General features: G+C 35.2%; 1 protein-coding gene across 2 annotated transcripts in view; it reads left to right on the top strand.

The window, feature by feature from the left end:
- The window catches only part of SPATS2 (spermatogenesis associated serine rich 2), a 183,959-nt gene that overhangs the window by 53,439 nt on the left and 113,015 nt on the right, over positions 1-17,505 (top strand). For both annotated transcript variants that reach the window (XM_044679317.1, XM_044679316.1), the window contains exon 2: positions 12,243-12,555. In XM_044679317.1, coding sequence (XP_044535252.1) covers positions 12,531-12,555 — 25 coding nt within the window. In that variant the 5' untranslated portion in view covers positions 12,243-12,530. The remainder of the gene's footprint in view (positions 1-12,242; positions 12,556-17,505) is intronic.

The raw sequence follows: 17,505 nt of genomic DNA, 5'->3' as shown, positions 1-17,505 counted from the left end.
GTCAGTTGTTTTCTCAGTGATGTATCTCATATTATCTTCAATTTTTTCATTCTTTTGATTTTGTTTTAATGTGTCTTGGTATCTTGTGAAGTCATTAGCTTCTAATTGCCCAATCTAATTTTTAAAGACTGAGATTTTCCCACAATCTTTTGATTCTACTTTTCATTTTGGTCCATTCTTTCTTTCAAGTCATTCTTCTCTTCTTCCAATTTTTTTGTGTCATTTTCCAGCAGGTCAATTCCAGTTTTCAGTGCCTGTGCCTTTGTTTCCAGATGACCTATTTTGCTTTTTAAGTTACTATTTTCCTTTTGCCATTTTTCTCCATCCTGTCTTACTTGATTTTTAAATTCATTTTTGAGCTCCTCCATAACCTGCATCCAATTCCCTGTTTTTTTGAGGCTTTGCTTGATGTTTCCTGGCTCTTATCCTTGTCCATTGGTTCTGTTCTTTCGTCCTTTCAATTGTTAGGGTTTTTTTTTCTTTCATTAACTCATATTTACTGAGTTTTTTCCCCACATATAGAATATATAAACTTGCCCCTCTGTTTATTTACTGAACTAGAGTGTTTGAACTGCTGTGCCCTGAATTCTTTGTTGTAGACCCAGTTCCCTTGCCTTCTAGAATGTCATATTCCATGCCTTCTAGCCCTTTATGTGGATGCTGCCAGATCCTATGTAATCCTAATTGGGTTTCCATGATATCTGAATTGTTTCTTGCTATCAACTTGTAGTTGAGGCTGAATTTTCTCTTTTCTCAATCCTCTGCTGGTATACTGGACTCAGTCAGTTGAACTAACCTCCTGACCTGGGGCAGACTTCTCACTGTAGCCAGTGCGCTGAGGGTGTGCAGCCAGATGTTTCCCCTACAGATCCTCCCTGCCAGCTGTTATCTGAACCCTGGATCATGTGTAGTGGGTCAGAGACGAACCCTCATAACTGCAGTTTCTGCCCAGGGCTGGGTTGAGGAGAGTGTTCAGCCAGCCTGTCTCTCCTTTATCTTGTGAAAATAGACACACCCTGCCTACCTTTCAAGTTGTTTTCAGTAGGAGAGTCTTGGGACCTCTTGTTGGGTTTGGATTTCTGTTTTCTTTGAAGGGAGATATAAAATACTGGCTTGGAAGGATTGTTGGAGAGGTTAGGTACTTCTAAGCTGCCATCTTGGCTCTGCCCTCTTATTTATTTATTTTTAAACCTTCTGTCTTAGAATCAATACCATGTATTGATTCCAAGGCAGAAGAACAATAAGGGCTAAGCAATGGGGGTTAAGTGACTTGCCCAGTGTCACCCAGCTGGAAGTATCTGAGGCCAGATTTGAACCTAGAACTTCCCATCTCTAGGCTGGTTCTCAATCCACTGAACCATCCAGCTGCCCCTGGCACTTTACTTTTATTTATTTATTTAAAGCCCTTACCTTCCCTTCCGTCTTAGAATCAACATTGGGTATTGGTTCTAAGGCAGAAGAGTGGTAAGGGCTGGACAATGAGGGATTAAGTGACTTGCCCAGGGTCACACAGCTAGGAAGTATCTGATGTCAGATTTGAACCTAGGATCTCCCATCTCTGGGCCTGACTCTCAATCCACTGAGCTTTTTTTTTTTTTTTAATTTTTTTAGAAAAATGTTTTCATGGTTCCATGATTCATGTTCTTACTCCCCCCCCAACCCCCTGTAGCTGATGTGCATTTCCACTGGTTTCTTCATGTGTCATCGATCAAGACCTATTTCCATATTATTGATAATTGTACTGGGGTTGTTGGTTTAGAGTCTATATCCCAAATCATGTCTGCATCAAACCATTTGTTCAAGCAGTTGTTTCTCTTCTGTGTTTTCACTCCTGTAGTTCTTCCACTGAATGTGGGTAGCATTCTTTTCCATAAATCCCTCACACTTGTCCTGGATCATTGCATTGCTGCTAGTACAGAAGTTCATTACATTTGATTTTACCATAGTGTTCAGTCTCTGTATACAATGTTCTCCTTAATGTCTGTCTTGCTTATCTTTTTGTGAAATTTGTTCAGGTTTGAGTTCTCTGTGTGTTCCCCAAACAATTTGTTTTTATTCAAAGATATTATTTTCCCAATTACATGTAATAATAAATTTCAGCATATACTTTCCAACATTATAAGATCCAAACCATCTCCCTCCCTCCCTTCCCAGTCTCCACTCAAGAGATGATAAGCTTTTTGATCTGGTGGTTCCCAGCTATTAACAGTTTACTATCTATTTCTTCCTATAATTTGATTAACTTGTCCTTTAAATATTTAAATGCCATGCCATTCAGTGTATATATATCAAGTATTAATATTGATTGTTTAAGTAAGCATTATGTAGTGAAGACTGTTTATTTCTTTTAATCTTGTCTGTTTTTACTCATGCTTTGTCTGAGACAGATTAGTTTAGTTTTTCAGTGAAAGATATCAAAAATGTCCTTCATATTTAATTTACTTAGTGGACTAAGGCTTGGGCCAGTGATGTAATTTCTTGGTCACCTGAATACAAGAATAGTCAGGTTTTGAGGGTCTAGAGCTAATCTCTTAAGCTTTTGAACTGAGACTGACAGAAGGGCCTTGCAGTAGAATAGACACATTTTGCTTAACTGAAATTACTAATCAAATAGCCATAATTCATTCTGAGCATTAGCATTCTTGTGGCTGTTTTTTCCAGCTTCATGCAACTCATATTAATTTCCTGTTACTTTGCCTTCTAATTTTTCTGCATCAAAATGAAATATCTAGGTTGATTGGTAAGTTATTATGAATTCACACCTGTCTCTTTAAAATAAACCCCATTCTTCCTCCTAATGGAATTATTTCCTTTTGTGTCTTCAGAATTTCATTCTTGAGCATCTCCTGTCTGTCCTCATCTATCTACTATAGTATTTACATTTTGGAGTTTTAAATCTGCTTTTGTTAAAAAACAAAACAAGCAACCCCCCCCAAAACCTTATTCATCCATTTATTTGCATGCTTTTATATGCACTATCCATCTGACTTTCCTATCCTCCCATTTAAACAATTAAAAAAATATGCATATTTCATGGAAATAAATTCCCATGTTCACCATATCCAAAAAATATGTCTTATTCTGCATTTTAAGTATATTACTTAGGTGGTAGCAGGAAGTGGGTGGTATATTTCATCATTGTGGTTTATTATTCTATTGATTAAAAGTTTTTTTCTTTACAATGTTGTCATTGTGTAAATGTTTTCCTAGTTCTCCTCACTTTACTCTTTTATCACTTCATCAAGGTCTTTCCAGTTTCCTTTAAACAGATGTTTTATCATTTTTATGGTGCAATGATATTCCATTATATGCATGTACTGTAACATTCTCCAGCAGTTGAATACCCCTTTAGTTTTTAGATCTTTGCCACTACAAAAAAGAGCTGTTCTAAATATTTTATACATATAGGCCCTTTTTCTCATTCTTAGTAGTTTTGCTAGGTATAGATAGTTTAGTGACTTCTTAAGCATAGATCCAAAGTGTTTTTCAGAATGTCTAGACCTATCCCCAGTCCACTAGCAGTTCATTGTCTGTTTTCCAACAGTCACTCCAATATTTTTAATTATTCTCTGATTCTCTTTGACAAATCTAATGGATTTAAGGTAGAATTTCAGAGTTGCTTTAATTTGCATTTCTCCAATTACTGATTTGGAAGTATTTTTTCATCTGGTTATTGAAAGTGTAGATTGAAATATGCTTTTCCAAAATCTAGGGTTTAGTGATCAATGAACAAGAATTTATTAATTGCTGATTCATACACCAAGGATTCTCTTAGATGCTAAGGACACCAATACAAAGCTAGAAGGGACTGTAGAGATCATTTAGTCCAATCCTTACATTTGAGGAAACTGGATCAGAAAAGTTAAGTGACTTGCTCACAACTTAGTTCCTAGTAATGAGCTAGTATGTGAATCCAAGTCCTCTTCTTTTAGAAGATGTACATTGTATTGTACCATGTAGTTTTTTTTAAGGTTGGCATGGATTAGATTTCTGCTTGGCTCCACAGGGTAGAGTTAGTATTAGTGACTGGAATTTGTAGAGGCAGATTTAGGTTTGATGTAAAGGTAAAATTCCTTATTAGAATTATCAAAAGCTAGAACCTTAGGACATAAGTGACTTGGTTCCCTTTCACTTGAACTCACTATGAAGTCAATATAGGCTTGTTGAGGATATTATGGTGGGTATACCTGGTTAGGTTATGAATTTGACAATCAGTAAATATTTTAAAAAATGACTTGCCCAGTGTCACAGAGCTAGGAAGTGTCTGAGGCCAGATTTGAACCTAGGACTTCCCATCTCTAGACATGACTTTCAATCTACTTAGCTACCAAGCTGCCCCCAGTAAACATTTATTTATTAGGTATTCTCTCAGTCCCTTGCATCTCTAATATTCAGTGATTGCCTGGGAACAATGAGTACTCATGCTGTTCAGAAGTTATAAGAAACTTATATATTAAATGCTCAACTATCAATATTTTGTTAAATTTCCTTAAATTGTTCCCTTTTATCTATCCAGTTTTATAACATAATGGAATTTTTTCCTTGTCTTCTCCTTCCAATTATCTTTGATCAGCTTGAGAAGAAGGAAATTAATTAGAGAAATTTCTAGAGGGAGAAAGCATATAGAGCTGTGTAAGGAATTAAATTAAAGGTTTCATTAAAATATATGAGAATTCTAAATAATATGGTTGTCACCAATTTAAAATATTATAGCTCAAGTCAAAATGACATTTAATAGCTTTTATTTACAAAATAGGTGGAAAGAGTAAAAGTAGAGAAATACACAAAGAGGGTAGAGAAGATGTCTAGCCTTTCACCCTAAATATTGCTTTTGTCCTTGGCTCAGCCCAGCAGGGCTTGTTAACCCTTGACAGGAGGACCAGGTGTTCCGCCAGCACGGCTGGAAGGCTTCTCTGGAACTAATCTCTCTCCAGTAGCCAGGAAAGGAAAGCCAGCTACTCACTCACCCAAGAAATAGTCCAAGAGCCAAGGTCTTAAGTCAAAGCCGAGATCCAAGTCATAGCTCCAAGTTGCAGTCCCAGTCTAAGGTCCTCCAAGCCCCAGATTCAGGCTGAAGACCTGAAGCTGAAGCCTTTCAGGACTTTTTATAGTCACTTAAAATTTTTTTTTTATTAATTTTTAATTTTTAGAAAAATTTTCCATGGTTACATAATTCATGTTTTTACTTTACCCTTCACCCCCTTATTCACATTTCCGCTGGTTATAACATGTGTAGTCAGTCAAGACTTATTTACATATTATTGATAGTTACATTGGTGTGGTCTTTTTGGGTCCTACATCCCCAATCATGTCCTCATCAACCCAAGTGTTCAAGCAGTTGTTTTTCTCCTGTGTTTCCACTCCTGTAGTTCTTCCTCTGAATGTGGGTAGTGTTCTTTTCTCTAAATCCCTCAGAATTGTCTTGGGTCTTTGCATTGCTGCTAGTACAGACATCTATTACATTCAATTTTACCACAGTGTATCAGTCTCTGTGTACAGTGTTCTTCTGGCTCTGCTCCTTTTCATTCTACATCAATTCCTGGAGGTCTTTCCAGTTCACATGGAACTCCTCCAGTTTATTATTCCTTTGTGCACAATAGTATTCTATCACCAGTATATACCACAATTTGTTCAGCCATTCCCCAACTGAAGGGCATACCCTTGCTTTCCAGTATTTTGCCACCACAAAGAGCGCAGCTATAAATATTTTCGTACAAGTCTGTTTATCTATGATCTCTTTGGGGTACAAACCCAACAATGGTATGGCTGGATCAAAGGGCAGGCATTCTTTTATAGTCCTTTGAGAATAGTTCCAGATTGCCATCCAGAATGGTTGGATCAGTTCACAACTCCACCAGCAGTGCATTAATGCCCAATTTTGCCACATCCCCTCCAACATTCATTACTCTTCCCTGCTATCATTTTAGCCAATCTGCTAGGTGTGAGGTGGTACCTCAGAGTTGTTTTCATTTGCATTTCTCTAATTATTAGAGATTTAGAATACTTTCTCATGTGCTTATTGATACTTTTGATTTCTTTATCTGAAAATTGCCTATTCGTGTCCCTTGCCCATTTATCAATTGGGGAATGGCTTGATTTTGTTATACAATTGATTTAACTCCTTGTATATTTGAGTAATTAAACCTCTGTCAGAATTTTTTGTTATAAAGATTTTTTTCCCAATTTGTTGTTTCCCTTCTGATTTTGGTTTCATTGTTTTTGTTTGTACAAAAGCTTTTTAGTTTGATATAATCAAAATCATTTATTTTACATTTTGTAATTTTTTCTAACTCTTGCTTGGTTTTAAAATCTTAACTTTCCCAGAGATCTGACAAGTATACTATTCTGTGTTCATCTAATTTATTTACAGTTTCCTTCTTTATATTCAAGCCTTTCACCCATTCTGAATTTATTTTGGTGTAGGGTGTGAGATGTTGATCTAAACCTAATCTCTCCCATATTGTTTTCCAATTTTCCCAGCAGTTTTTGTCAAATAGTGGATTTTTGTCCCAAAAGTTGGGCTCTTTGGATTTATCATACACTGTCTTGCTGATGTCATTTACCCCAAGTCTATTCCACTGATCCTCCTCTCTATCTCTTAGCGAGTACCATATTGTTTTGATGACTGCTGCTTTATAGTATAGCTTAATATCTGGTACTGCTAAGCCACCTTCCTTCATGTTTTCTTTCATTATTTCCCTTGATATTCTTGATCTTTTGTTCTTCCAAATAAACTTTGTTATGGTTTTTTCTAATTCAGTAAAAAAGTTTTTTGGTAGTTTGATAGGTATGGAGCTAAATAAGTAAATTAATTTGGGTAGAATGGTCATTTTTATTATGTTAGCTTGTCCTTCCCATGAGCACTCAATGTTTTTCCAATTGTTTAGATCTAGTTTTAATTGTTTGGAAAGTGTTTTGTAGTTATGTTCATATAATTCCTGTGTTTGTTTTGGTAGATTGATTCCTAAGTATTTTATATTGTCTAGGGTGATTTTAAATGGTGTTTCTCTTTCTACCTCTTGCTGCTGTGATGTGTTGGAAATATATAGAAATGCTGATGATTTATGTGCATTTATTTTGTATCCTGCAACTTTGCTAAAGTTGTTGATTACTTCTACTAGCTTTTTAGTTGATTCTCTAGTATTTTTTAAGTAGACCATCATATCATCTGCAAAGAGTGATAGCTTAGTCTCCTCATTGCCTATTTTAATACCTTCCATTTCTTTTTCTTCTCTTATTGCTACTGCTAGTGTGATAATGGGCATCTTGTTTCACACCTGATCTTATTGAAAAGGCTTCTAATTTATCCCCATTGCATATTATGCTTATTGATGGTTTAAGATATATACTATTTATTATTTTTAGGAAAGGTCCTTATATTCCTATACTTTCTAGTGTTTTCAGTGGGAATAGGTGTTGTATTTTGTCAAAGGCTTTTTCAGCATCTACTGAGATAATCATGTGGTTTTTGTTGGTTTGCTGGTTGATATGGTCAATTATGTGGATGGTTTTCCTAATGTTGAACCATCCTTGCATTCCTGGTATAAATCCAACCTGATCAGGATGAATAGCCCTCTTGATCACTTGCTGGAGTCTTTTTGCTAGTATTCTATTTAAGATTTTTGCATCTATGTTCATTAGGGAGATTGGTCTGTAATTTTCTTTCTCTGTTTTTGATCTACCTGGCTTTGGAATCAGTACCATATTTGTGTCATAAAAGGAATTTGGTAAGACTCCTTCTTTGCTTATTATATGAAATAATTTGTATAGTATTGGGATTCATTGTTCTTTGAATGTTTGATAGAATTCACTTGTGAATCCATCAGGCCCTGGTGATTTTTTCTTAGGGAGTTCTTTGATTGCCTGTTCAATTTCTTTTTCTGATATTGGATTATTTAAGTATTCTATTTCTTCTGCTGTTAATCTAGGCAATTTATATTTTTGCAAATATTCATCCATATCACCTAGATTGCTAAATTTATTGCCATATAATTGGGCAAAATAGTTTTTAATGATTGCCTTAATTTCCTCTTCATTAGAGGTGAGGTATGTATGTAGATATGTAGGTATAAATAGATCCAAAACTGGGGGGAGGAGAAGATAATAATAAGAAAAATAGGAAAACAAACAAAAAGGAATAAATTTATATTCCATAAAGAAGCGAGTGGGACCAACAGGGAAAAATAACAATATACTGTAAGGGTAAAGAAGTTAGAGAGAGGAAATATTCAATACTTAAGTACATCGAAATCAACTTAGAGAAGAACAGTCAGATCCATAGGGGCAGATAATTGATTCACTCCCTATAGAGTAGAGGGGTAACAAAGGGACTGGTGGGGAGGGAAGCAATACTAGGGAGGGAGAGAGCTTGGGGTGGAGCCCGGTTTAGCTTTAAAGAACAATAAGAGGGGAATAAGAAGGGAGGGGGGAGAAAGGGAAGTACAACAAGGGAGGGGATTATAGGAACTGATTAAAAACAAATACTGGTATAGAAGGAAACAGTGAAAGAAGAAAGGACAGGACTAGGAGATAGAATCAAAATGTCTGGGAATGCACAATTGATAATTATAACTCTGAATGTGAATGAGATGAACTTGCCCATAAAACGGAAGCAAATAGCAGAGTGGTTTAGAAACCAAAATCCAACCATATGTTGTCTACAAGAAACACACATGAGACAGACAGACATAGAGTGAAAATGAGAGGATGGAGCAAAATCTTTTGGGCTTCAAATGAGAAAAAGAAGGCAGGGGTGGCTATCATAATCTCTAACAGAGCCAAAGTAAAAATAGATAAGGTTAAAAGAGATAGGGAAGGTAACTACATCCTAATAAAAGGCAGTATAAACAATGAAGAATTATCAGTACTCAATATGTATGCACCAAACGGTATAGCTTCCAAATTTCTAAAGGAGAAGCTAGTGGAGCTCAAGGAGGAAATAGATAGCAAAATCATACTAGTGGGGGACCTCAACCTTCCCCTATCAGATCTAGATAAATCAAACCAAAAAATAAATAGAAAGAGATAAGAGAGGTGAATGAAACCCTAGAAAAATTAGAGTTAATAGATATGTGGAGAAAAATAAATAGGGACAAAAAGGAATACACTTTCTTTTCAGCAGCACATGGAACATTCACAAAGATAGACCATGTAATAGGGCACAGAAACATGGCAAATAAATGCAAAAAAGCAGAAGTAATAAATGCAACCTTCTCAGATCATAATGCAATAAAAATAGTTATTAGTAAGCATACATGGAGAGGCAAACCAAAAACTAATTGGAAATTAAATAATATGATTCTCCAAATAATTTAGTGAAAGAACAAATCACAGAAACAATTAATAATTTCATTGAAGATAATGACAGTGATGAGACATCTTACCCAAACCTATGGGATGCAGCCAAAGCAGTTCTAAGAGGAACATTTATATCACTGAGTGCATATATTAACAAATTAAGGAGGGCAGATGTTAATGAATTGGGCATGCAACTTAAAAAACTAGGAAATGAACAAATTAAAAATCCTCAGATGAAAACTAAATTAGAAATACTAAAAATCAAAGAAGAAATTAATAAAATGGAAAGTAAAAGAACTATTGAATTGATAAATAAGACTAGAAGCTGGTATTTTGAAAAAAACAGATAAAATAGACAAAGTTCTGGTTAATATAATTTAAAAAAGGAAAGAAGAAAACCAAATTAATAGTATTAAAGATTTATAGTCACTTCTTGTCTCTTCCCCTCTTCACAGGGGCCAATCAGTTTCCAAATTGCCTAGCATGGTCTAGTGGGGCAGCATCTTTGGGGTCTACTTCTCACCCTCTGAAGGTGTCAACTCTTATTAAAGGATTCACAAGTTTCTGATTGATTGGGTTAAAAGGGTGGAGCTCTCCAAGTAAGTGACTTGTGAATTCTCTTACTTGATGTCTAACAAAGTATTAAATAGGGGTTAAAGTATGAGTTAAGTGTAGGTTAAGTAGATTGATTTAAAATGGACAAAGAGAATAAAGAATTCCCTTTCACAGCTGGAACAAAGAGACTTATAGGCCAGGCAGTCCCTTATTTTGTTAAAGAGAAAACAGAAGTTGAGAGTTGGCCACAGTCACATTGCTAGTAAGTGGTGAATGAGGTCAGGATAGAAATCCAGCTTCTCTGCTGGCAAATTCAGTGCTTTTTCCATTGTGTAATGCTGACCTCTCTATATAGTGGTTGATACTATCACCCTCCTCTTAAACACTACGTTTTCCTGGTACTCTCACTGTCTATCTCAACCCTTCTTCTCCAGCTTTGCTAGATCTTTACCTAAGCCACATCTGTTAACCATGGGTGTCCCATAGGATTCTTTCCTTGATCTTCTGCTCTCCCTTTCTCTCCTTGTCTTTCTCTTCCTCTCCCTCTCCCCTTTCCTTCTGTGCTCTTTCACTTATTATCTTATCAGCTTCCAAGGATTCAGTTATTTTTATATTGATTATCCAATTATCCAACCCTGACTTCTTTGCTTATCTCCAGTCTCATATCTCCAACCTGCTTATTGGATTTCTCAAGCTAGATGTTTGATAGACTGACAAATACACATTTAAACCCCTACCTTATTAATATTAATTCAAAGATAGAAGAGTCACAAGGGTTAGGCAATCAATGGGAGTTAAGTGACTTACCTGGATCACAGAGTTAGGAAGTGTCTAAGGTCAAATTTGAACCCAGTTTCTCCTGTCTCCAGGCCTGGAGCTCTATCCACTATGCTACCTAGCCGTCCCTGTCCCATAGATATCTTAAATTCAACATGACTCAAATTGAACTGATTATATTTTCTCCTAAATCCTCTCCTCTTCTTAACTTCCTTGTTCTTGTCCAGGGTTCCTCTATCCTTCCAGTCACCTATGCTTTCAATCTTCATGTAATTCATGACTTCTCACTCCTGCCCCCAACTTGTCTGTTGCTAAGGCCTTTCAATTTTACCTTTGTAACTTGATTATGTATATGCTCCTTCTTTCCTCTGACACCACCAAGGGATAAATAAGATGCAGGTCCTCATCATTTCCCACCTGAACTGCAGCAGTAGCCTATTGACTGGTCTGGTTGGTGCCAGTCTCTTCCTACTACAGTCCATCCTAAGTGTGTCTGACCCTCAATACACTCCCCTACTTCAGTAAGCTTATTGGCTTTCTTTCACCTCTAGGATCAAATAGGAAATCCTCCCTTTTCAGTCTTCTTACATCTTACTTCCCTTCACATAGTCTGTGAAGCAGGGACACTAGACTCCTTGTTATTTCTAGCACGAGACACTCCATCTCCTAACTCCAGACATTTTCACTGACTGTCCCTGATATCTGGAATGCCCTTCCTCCTCATCTCTGCCTCCTGGCTTCCATAGCTTCTTTCAAGTCCCAGCTAAAATGCTGCCTTTGAAGCCTTTCCCAATCCCACTTAGTTCTAGTGTCTTCCCTCTCTTGATTATCTCTCCCTTATTCTGTTTATAGCTCATTTTTACTTAGTTTAGAGGGGTTTTTTTGCAACTATGTTTACATTAGACCAATGATGGGCAAACTGCGGCCAGCTGGCCATATGCGGCCCCATGAAATGTTCTATTCAGCCAAAAGACATTATTACTAATCTGACGAATACACTGAGTAGGATACAATACAATGAAACTTCAAAAGAGTTGCCTTAGAAACAGACTGACAGATGAGTATTCTCTTTCCTTTGGCCACCTCTTTAAAAAGCTTGCCCATCACTGCATTAGACTGTGAGCTCCTTGAGAAGACTGTCTTTATATGCCCATGCTTAGTTAGTATGGTGCCTGGCACATAGTAGACACTAAATAAATGTTTATTGACTGACCAAATAGGTAAGACCAAGTAATGAGAAGGCAGTAAAATAGATCTGCAAGAAGTAGAGTGAAGTGTAGGTTTTAGTGAGCTTGTCAATTGTGACCACATGGTCAGAGAAATTGGTTTTGCATAGGTGCATGACAGTTAGTAAAAAGAAAAGCTGTGTAATGAGAATGAATGTAAAATGGTCTAAATATAAACTCAGAAATTTTTTCCTTTGGGGCAGTGGATGTGGGCAAAGAGGTCCCTTCATCATTTAGATTCTCATTTGTGGTCATATTTTTTTTGTTATTTTAGTTAATAAAGACTTACGAGCATATCCATATAAGCATATCCATTAAATATCCATGGCTTCAGAGACTTTATTGAATGAACAACTTATTAACCAGTTTTCCTTTTTCTCCCCCTAGAATCTACCTAAGGGAAAAAAGACAGAAAAAAGAGACATGAACTTCTGCAGTCAAGCTTCCTGACAAGAAGTTGATATATAGAAGGACGGAGCAACAGGAGCCAGTGAGCAAAAATTTCTGACAACTGTAGCCGTCTTTTCATTTTTGGCAAGTGGAACTAGCCATTTCCAACCACATATTCCTATTGTTTACTTTCAAATTGAAGAGAAGATCAAATTCTACAAACTAGACCTCATCTAAGGCAAAGGGATATTTTTCTACTCTCTTGTGGAAAGCAAAGAGACTACAATGTCTAAGAAACAAAATCAAAAGGGTAAGATTGCTTTTGATTATAACTTGCTCAGGGTATATTTGTGGAGTAATAACCATTAACAAATTCTGTAACTATTCATGAGCTATTTTATTTGTTAATGCTTTTTATTTTAATAATTATGCTTTTATAGATCTACAATTTCATCTTTCTGTTATTACTGCTATGATTTTAGCAGAGTAAACTACCTATTAGCCCTCTGTGTGAAAATCAGATCATAGATCTTTGTTTACTAATTGCCTAAAAAGTATTGATTAGAATAGAATGTTCTAAGAAAATCAGAGAAAAATCTAGTTTTGAGATTCAGTTTCATCAAAGTAAGAGTTATTTCTTTATTAAATTAAAAGGTAAGCTGGGATGTGAGAATCATTGCCTGTTTTGAAAAATGTTTTTTAATCTGGAGATAGGCCATAGGCACTTTTTAGAGGATGGAGACAGGATACACACACACACACACACACACACACACACACACACACACACACGAAAAGTAGGAGCTTATACTCATAGGTCTTGAGGTCTCCTTGGAGACAGATAGTGGAGCAGGAAAGACACTTTTTTTTTTAATGTCCTTTTGCATTTCCACTGGAATTGTCTGTCCTTTTGCCCAGCAGGAGTCAAGCAATGTCAGCTATAGATAGTGGAAAAGATTTTGATCATATAATCATATTACTAAAACATTCCTTAAATATGTCATATACAAACTTTAAAGAGATTTTTATATTACAAATTAGGGTTATCAATTCATAAAAAGAAAAAGGGGATATATTAAATTATTGGAGGTCTGTTTCTCATTCAACATTTGAGCACCTATTATTTGTTTGTAAGGTATCCTGGTAGTTTAATTCACAACACTGCTATATACATCTAAGTCTTTTGTGTTGGGTGAGGAAGAATCTCCTTTAAATGCTAAGTTTATTTCATACTTTATTTTTGTTTTTTTAAAGTTACAATTAAATTTTTTCGCCAAAAAGCTGGTTTCATTTTGGAAGGAACCTAACGTACTTGAAAAATACTTTTTCAGAAATAATAGAAGTGATAAAAACAAACTGACTTCTCTTTTGTGATAGAATTTTATTTGGTTTCTCTTTGGTCATCAGTAATTCCATTTTCTTTGTCAATTATACTAGAAGCATTATGCAAGACACTTTTCTTCCTGCAAGTGGAAAAGTGCCTTCTGCATTATTTCCTAGCCAAAATCCAGTATAGTTAGTGGTTTTATTTTTTTTTCACATTTTACTTAGCATTTAAAAGCATTAGTTATTGAGAAATTCTATCAGCAGCAATAATTGTTTAAATTTTTAAAAAACTTATGTCCTTGTAATTTCACACTCATTTCCATATATCCTTCTCTCTTCCTTTATGCAGTAAGCCCAACCTTCAAAAAAAATTTTAAAAAGAAGAGAAAGAAAAAAGCTTTCAACAAAACCAACCAACACACAAATTGTATTTGGCAGTAAATGAAATAGTTCATATCTGCCTTTGAAATGAAAGAAAGGAGATTAATTTTTTCATTTCTTTTCTAGAGCCATATATAATAGCATTCAGTTTTGGGTTTTTTGTTTCCATTTACATTGTTGTCACATATATTATTTTTCTGATTCTGCTTACTTCAATCAGTATTAGTTCATATAAGCCCCCTCATATATCTCTAAATTCTTCACATTCATTATTTCTATAGAGTTGAATGATGTTCTGTTTTATTTATGCACCACAATTTGCTTAACCATTCCTTAGATGATGGGCTTTGTTTCCAGTTCTTTGCTACCACATAAAAGGAAAAGCACCGAGTATTGATGTATTATTTTCTGGATGAGTACATTGTAAACAGTATCTGTAAGGAAATCCCCTTAGTCTGCTTTGTTGCTTAGATCCAGATGGTCGAACAAGTTCCTCAAGGTGATTTTTTTTAACCCATTGTTTGATTTTAGCGTTTGCCTAACTCTCTTAAGAAGGTCAATTTTATTGGCATATCAATTAATTAATTGATTGATTGATTTTTTTTAGAGCTGAATAGGAATTATACACCATATCTGGGCTAACAGAACAGGGGATGGAAAGGGGAAAAGAAAGGATCAGAAACAATTATAAAACTAGCAAGTCTATACATGTAAATTATTTCAATGCTTTATCTGAAAATCAAAAAAATGATATTCCCTAACATTTTCAAGGCTCCATTATCTCACAAAGTATATTTTCTCTTTTCTTCAAGGTATTCCTTTTTATCCTCTATGATGATTATCCCTGGCTTCCAAAAAAGTCTTTATTTATCTGCTAGAGACCTTCTTCTAGGTCTTTTAACATTTTTGGGGTACCATTGCAGAGTGGCTCATTTTATTTTCTGGCCATATGTCTCCTAAATAATATTCCTTACTCCATATCCTGAATTTAAGTCATCATTTTAAATTTGCTACATTTTTTATACCCACTTTGTGTTTCCCTGATGCTCTGGGTCACCAACAGTTTTGATTCTTCAAAGAATATATTTTCCATTATTCTTTCTGGGAGAATGCTGATGTTTGTTAAAAGACATTTTGTGTGTGTGTGTGTGTGTGTGTGTGTGTGTGTGTGTGTGTGTGTGTGTGTAAGCAGCTCAGAAGCATTTTAAAGCATTGCATGATTTCCCAAATGAACAGCTCACTTTCTTTCTCCTGTTTACTTCTGGTCTGGGCTCATTGTAGTGATGAATATAAAATATACATACAATCTTGTCTACCCATTTGTATAATTAGGAATTTACTCTAAAATTCTTTTAGAAACATCAGTTCTAGTCATTTTAGCATTAGCCAAATAGATCTATTAGATAAAATACAAGTAATTTGGATAAATCCCTTTTATATGATGACATTCTGAGATGTTTTCATGTTTTTCAATAGACTCATGAATCCATATAACAGGTTGCTGAAGATTTGAATACCTGATGTTTCCTTAGTAATGGTTTCTGTTGCAAAATAATTTCAGTGGAAATAATTCTATTTAAAAAGCCTTACCTCACCTTAATAATGAAAAAATTATAAAAAATATAAAATGATTTAATATTTCCATTTAGATGTTGGAATTTTTACTGATATATAGCTTTATAAAACTAAGGCAATTACTTCAAAATTGATTCTTGCATGGGCTAAGGAGCAATTAAGTTTTCATTCAGAAGCTCTAGGTCTGTATTGGTGAAGATATGGCACACCTGCCCCAGTGGCACAGAGGTGGCTGTCCTTTTTCCCCTCTCCACTGCACCGGAGGACATTTTTGCATGCCCCACCCTCTGGGATAGTGCAGGGGGCTCATAGGTGGCTTGAAGATGCAGTTTGGGCACGCAATCTCTAAAAGGTTTGCCAATGCTGTCCTAGATCATAATTAAAAAAAAAAAGCAAATACATGAATCAGTTCTATATTCTGGTAGTTTTAGAAATGTTTGCCCTATGCTCAGACTATTAGTAAGGATAGAGTTTAGTGTTTTAGTAGTGGGTACCATGAATACAAGTTTATTGTTACAGAGTTTCAGAGTTGGAAAAGATCTCAGGGGCCATTTAGTTGAATCCTTCCCTGAAAAACTGTTATTATAACCTATCCCAAGAATGGTCAATCTAGTCTTAGCTTTGAAGAACTTCAGTGAGGGCAACCCACAGCTCCAACATAACAATCCTACTTTTGGATTGTTCTAATTGTTAAGTAAGTTAATCCTGACATCAAGTCTAAATTTGCAGCTAAAATTGTAGTTCAAAAAATGTTGGCTCTGGAGTTAGAGAATCTGGGTTCAAATCATGCCTCTGACATTTATACCTTTGTGACCTTGGACAAGTCATAACCTCCCTATAATAATTTCTTTATCTATAAATTGAAGGGATTGGATTAGATTGCTTTTATGTTCTTTCTCTATATATATGAACTTCCTATCATTCTTTCACTTGATAGCCCTTTATAGAATTGAAAGCAACTATCATGTTCTGGCTGGGTCACAGGAATATACAGTTTGACTTGGGAGAAAAGATAAATGTGACAATTAAAGTACAATGTAAGATAGTATATGATTTGCCAGAATGCCAGAGTAGGTTCATAACAGAAAATCAATTTAGATTTGAAGAGAATAAGACCTTTTAGAGAAGTTCATTTGTTTAGTTTTTGAAAGGCAAATGACATATGGAATGGTATTCTGCTCAAGGAAAGCAACATAAATGAAGCTTTAGAATTAGGAATAAGCAGGGTATGTTTGATACACTATTGAAACACCATTTAGAGTAGAAGATTCTTAAAAAGGTCTAGTGGAAGATGAAGTTGTGAATTGGGCGGGATTCCATATTATAGAAGGTCTAATGCTAAGCTTGAAAGTTTGATCTTTATCTTGTAAGTAGGACAATCATTAAAAAATGCTGAATAGGTGCATGAGAGGAAAATTTTCTTATGTTAAAATCAGGCTTGGATATGTACAATGAATTGTTAATTCATTATTTTGTTTTCAGTTTGATTAATTCTTTTGAGTTTTAGCATTTCTATTTTTCTGATTAATTGGGGTTCTTTCTTGTTCAAGGATCTCTGGGCAGTTTTCTTTGATAATTTCTTGTAATATGATGTCCAAGGTTTTTTTGGGGGTTTTTTGATCATGGTTTTCAGGTAGTCCAATAATCCTCAAATTGTCTCTCCTAGATCTGTTTTCTAGGTCAGTTGTTTTTTCAGTGAAATATTTCATGTTTTCATCTTTTTTTTTTTCATTCCTTTGATTCTGCTTTATTGTTTCTTGGTTTCTCATGAAATCTTTAGTTTTTAGATGGTCAGTTTGGATTTTTAAGGCCTGATTTTCCTTTGTCAGTTTTTGGTTCTCCTTTTTAATTGGCCCAGTTCTTCTTGCATCACTTTCCTTTCTCCTTGCATCACTTTCATTTCTCTTTCCTACTTTTCCTTTGCCTCTCTTAATTGTTTTTTTTTAACATTTATTAATATTCATTTTTAACATGGTTA

This window comes from Gracilinanus agilis, chromosome 5, assembly GCF_016433145.1.
Source record: "Gracilinanus agilis isolate LMUSP501 chromosome 5, AgileGrace, whole genome shotgun sequence".
NCBI lineage: Eukaryota > Metazoa > Chordata > Mammalia > Didelphimorphia > Didelphidae > Gracilinanus > Gracilinanus agilis.
Note: the sequence above shows the minus strand (reverse complement) of the source record. Positions and strands in the feature narration are given on the sequence as shown.